Source organism: Bidens hawaiensis, unplaced genomic scaffold (genome assembly GCF_021521415.1).
Source record: "Bidens hawaiensis isolate Kalapana, Puna unplaced genomic scaffold, B.hawaiensis_p1.1 tig00000190_1, whole genome shotgun sequence".
Taxonomy (NCBI): domain Eukaryota; kingdom Viridiplantae; phylum Streptophyta; class Magnoliopsida; order Asterales; family Asteraceae; genus Bidens; species Bidens hawaiensis.
Genome location: NW_027491020.1, coordinates 5,120,202 through 5,124,927, shown reverse-complemented (window position 1 = coordinate 5,124,927; position 4,726 = coordinate 5,120,202). Strand labels below are relative to the sequence as shown.

Sequence of the window (4,726 nt, the reverse complement as noted above, 5' to 3'; positions counted from 1 at the left end):
TAAAATTAAAATGTAACAGTGGCAGGTGCTGTTAGGTTTTGGTGCTGACGGGATGGTGCAGTGGTGCTGGTTTGTGGTGCAGCGGCGGTGTAGTGGTGACGGTGAGGGTGGATAACGGCCGGAGATGGTGGTGCTGGTCGGACGGAAGAGGTAGGGTTTTGGTGGTGGCAGCCGGCGGTGGTGAGAATGGAGGTGCGGTGGAGAAGTAGGATGTCGGAGATGGTGGTATGTGAGGTGATGACGGGGTAGGTGTGGTGAACGGGGTGTGTAGGGTGGTGGTCGGCGATGGCGAGGAGGTGGGTGTGGTGGTGACGCGGAGGTGGTAAGCCGGAGATGGTGAATACGGCCGACAGAGGGTGGTACGGCAGTGGTTGGAACGGGAGATGGTGTAACGGGCGTATGGTGGTGGTGCGGCTGTTACGGTAGAGGAGTGGTGGTGTAGTCGGCCGGATCAAATGAAAACTGGAGATGTGTGTTTGGTGTGTTGGTGGTGGGGTTTGAAAGAGGAGGACTGGATTTATTATCATAATAAATATATAATTTTTTTTAATAATAATAATAGATCTTAGAGCGGCGCTAAGGACTCACCCTGGTGACTTTAGTGCCGCGCTAAACGCACTTTTCACAGAAAGTTTGGCCGAATTTTTTATGTTGAAAAATTTTTCTATCTTTCAAAATTTGTCATGTTCTTGAATTCCTTAGCTATTTTTCAACATTTTATCTTAAAATACTTACCTGGCACTCTGTTTACTTAATGTTTTTCTTACCAACACACCCGAGAACACCCTGCTTTGTGTCTTCCCCACACTCGATCTTTGCAACATACTGAACATTCGAGACAAACGATTACAAAAACAAGACTCATAATACAAAAATATACACTTACAGAGCTGGGTTGCCTTCCAGTTAGCGCTGAATTTAGTGTCTACAGCTAGACACTTCTTGGTTCTTATTCAACCAAATACGCCGGTTCGTCTGCAATAAAGCAAACCTCCGACTCGTACACTTCTTTATTCAAGTCCGCATCTTCTAAACATGGCTTCAATCGGTGTCCATTAACTAATTGCCTCAAATGATAATCAAAATCCTCGATTTCCACTTCACCATTTTTGCCAACTCGTTTGACTTGATATGGTCCCGTCCATTTGCTCTTCAACTTACCCGGGAATAATTTCAAACGTGAGTTCTACAACCACACTCTTTGACCTTCCTCAAACGTCTTTCTCCTCAACTTAGCATCATGCACTCTTTTTTGATCTTGTCTTTATAAGTTGATGCACATTCATATGCTTCATCTCTTAACTCCTCTAACTCACACAAGTTCAACTTCCTTTGCTTACCTACACACTCATAATCTAGATTAATATTCTTAACCGCCTATAACGCACGATGGGAAAGTTCAACAGGTAAATTACATCCTTTCCCATAAACCAACCGATAAGGGGTGGTTCCAATAGGCATTTTAAAAGCCGTACGGTAAGCCCATAACGCATCATTTAATTTATTTGACCAATCTTTACGATCAAGTCTTACTGTCTTTTGCAAAATCTCTTTGATTTGCCTATTGGAAACCTCCACTTGGCAACTTGTTTGAGGATAATATGGAGTGGCAATGCGGTGGTTAACGCCATACCGTTTAAGCAATTTGCCAAAATTAAAATTTTTAAAATGTGAACCCCCATCACTGATTATGACACGAGGAACACCAAATCGTGAAAATATGTTTGATTGGACAAACTTGCAAACAACGGTATGGTCGATTGTCTTGGTGGCGATTTCTTCTACCCATTTAGAAACATAGTCAACCTCCACCAAGATATATAAATTCCCGTAAGGATTTGGGAACGGTCCCATGAAATCAATCCCCCAAACATCAAAGATGTCGACAACAAGGATTGGTTGCATGGGCATCTCGTCTGTCTTTGAAATGCCACCCATTTGTTGGCATTTAACGCAATTTTAACAAACTCAGCTGCGTCTTTAAAGAGGGAGGGCCAGTAGAATCCACAAGTCAAGACACGATGCCCCGTCTTTTGTCCACTAAAATGTCCACCACATGGTGATGAATGAGCATGGTATAGGACACTTTTGACTTCCTCCTCCAGAATAAACCTTCTCATCACTTGATCGGCACCCACCCGAAACAAGTCCGGGTCTTCCCAAACATAATACTTTACCTGTGACAAGAAGTGTTGCTTCTTCTTCTTGGGCCAAAATTCAGGAACTGTATCTGCAACAAGAAAATTAATAATGTCAGCATACCAAGGTAAAGTTAAAACAGAAAACAGTTGTTCATCCGGAAATGACTCATTGATGGCCCTCGCATCTTCTTCCTCCTCTCCAATTAATCTGGACAGATGGTCTGCGACCACATTCTCGCTCCCTTTCTTATCCCTGATCTCCACATCAAACTCTTGAAGTAGAAAAATCCATCTGATCAAGCGCGGCTTCGCATCCTTCTTGACATCAAATATTTCACTGCACTATGATCTAAAAACACAACAACTTTGCTTCCCCAAATATAAGATCGAAATTTATCCAATGCATTTACTACCGCTAGAAACTCCTTTTTCGTGGTGGTGTAATTAATTTGAGCATCGGAAAGAGTTTTTCTCGCGTAGTGTATTGCAATGGGTTTCTTATCCACCCGTTGACCCAAAACAGCCCCGACCGCGTAGTCACTCGCGTCACACATAATTTCAAACGGAAGTAACCAATCGGGTGACATCAAGATCGGGGCTTCAACCAGTTTGTTTTTAAGCACATCAAAAGCGTTTACGTAATCTTCATCTAAAACAAATGGTACATCTTTTAAAAGTAGATTACACAACGGTTTTGTAATGACACTAAAATTTTTTATAAACCGTCTGTAAAACCCGACATGTACCAAAAATGACCGGATTCCCCTAATATTAGTAGGAGGTGGCAAATTAGATATAACATTAACCTTATCCCGGTCAACCTCAGTCCCCCTACTTGAGATGACATGCCCCAAAACTGTTCCCTCTTGCACCATAAAATGGCTCTTTTCCCAACTTAAGACCAAATTCGTTTCCACACATCTTTTTAAAACTTTTGTTAATTCAATTAAGCATGATTCAAAAGATGATCCGAAAATAGAAAAATCATCCATAAAAATTTCAAGTGAATCCCCGACCATATCTGAAAAGATACTCATCATGCACCATTGAAAGGTGGCTGGGGCATTACACAATCCGAAAGGCATTCTCCTAAATGCAAAGGTACCGTATGGACACGTGAAAGTGGTCTTATGTTGGTCATCGGGGTGAATAGCAATTTGATTGTATCCCGAATAGCCATCTAAAAAGCAATAAAATTTCTGACCTGATAGTTTTTCGATGATTTGGTTAATGAATGGTAGAGGAAAATGGTCTTTGGATGTCGCGGCATTCAACTTCCGGTAATCAACACAAAGTCGCCACCCGGTTACTGGTCGGGTAGCAATTTCTTCACCTCTCTCATTACGGTTTATCTGAATACCCGCTTTCTTCGGAACTGTTTGTGTTGGACTCACCCAAGTACTATCCGATATCGGGAAAATAATTCCCGCATCCAACCATTTCAAAACTTCTTTCTTCACAACTTCCCGCATGTTCGGATTTAACCGTCTTTGTGCATCATGTACGGGTTTCAACTCGGGATCCGTAATAATCTTATGCAACACGATAGACGGACTAATACCCTTTAAGTCTGCTATCGTCCACCCAAGTGCAGCCTTATGTTCTTTCAGCACTACCATCAATGCCCTTTCTTGATCTTCTTCTAAATTTGAGCCGATGACGGCGGGTAACGTATCATTTTCTCCCAAAAACACATATTTGAGGTGTTTTGGGAGTTCCTTCAACTCGACTACCGGAGGAATCTCAAGCGAAGGTCTCAATTTGGAGTCAATAGTGGCTGGTAGTTTCTCAACAGGTTGAGGCCATGGTGGTTTCCTGATACTTGCAGCATAAACTTCAATTGCTCTTTCCTCTTCCTTTAACTGGTGTGAATGCTCTACTACTGACCTGCAACAAATAACACACTCCTCTATGGCATCTTCCTCATTCTCATGAGGATTCAACCCGTCAATGATTTCAGCTGCGAAGCATTCATCACTCACCAGAGGGTTAGAAACGTTTGAAAATACATTTAACCAAAGATTTTTATTCCCGAAAGCCATGTCAACTACCCCGTTTCAACAATTTATTAAAGAATTTCCGGTTGCCCGAAAGGGCCTACCGAGAATCACGTTCGGTTGTCGTTTTGGGTCAACTGTGACATAGTCAAGAACCAGAAAGTCAACCGGGTAATAAAAGTCCTCGATCATGACAATTACATCAGTAACAATTCCCCTAGGAAGCTTAAGTGTCAAATCTGCCAACACCACGGTGGTGTCAGCTTTTCTAAGTGGACCAAAATCATATTGATCATATAAGCTCCCCGGGAGAATACTCACCCCGACTCTAAGATCCAATAATGCCCTCGTCATTTTAAAATCGCCCACTTGAATTGGTATTATTGGCGTTCCCGGGTCTTGTAGCTTGGGTGGGAGGATTCCCGTCAAAACCGAACTCACATTAGCCGTTAAATCGACCTGTTTGGGCATCTTATGAGTTCGCTTCTGAGTACACAAGTCCTTCAAATACTTAGCATATGCGAGGACTTGTTTAATAGCATCAATGAGGGGTAAATTAATTTTCACTTGTTTAAAGACTTCCCACAT

At 42.3% G+C, this 4,726-nt stretch overlaps 1 protein-coding gene across 1 annotated transcript; it reads right to left on the bottom strand.

Annotated features, from left to right (window-relative positions):
* Positions 1-1,227: 1,227 nt before the first annotated feature.
* Positions 1,228-4,183, bottom strand: LOC143590288 (uncharacterized). Its single transcript, XM_077070835.1, has 4 exons — positions 3,346-4,183; positions 2,715-2,790; positions 2,178-2,478; positions 1,228-1,377 (listed from the first exon to the last, which is right to left on the bottom strand). Exons 1-4 carry the CDS (start codon positions 4,181-4,183, stop codon positions 1,228-1,230), a joined length of 1,365 nt encoding a protein of 454 aa, XP_076926950.1.
* Between the last annotated feature and the right edge of the window lie 543 nt (positions 4,184-4,726).

Coding starts and splice junctions, on each gene's coding strand:
- LOC143590288 (XM_077070835.1), bottom strand. CDS start 4,183: ATGGCTTTCGGGAATAAAAATCTTTGGTTAAATGTATTTTCAAACGTT. Junction 2,791..3,345: donor AATCATCGAAAAACTATCAG/GTCAGAAATTTT, acceptor CATTTGTTTTAG/ATGAAGATTACGTAAACGCT. Junction 1,378..2,177: donor AGCAACACTTCTTGTCACAG/GTAAAGTATTAT, acceptor CGTGCGTTATAG/GCGGTTAAGAATATTAATCT.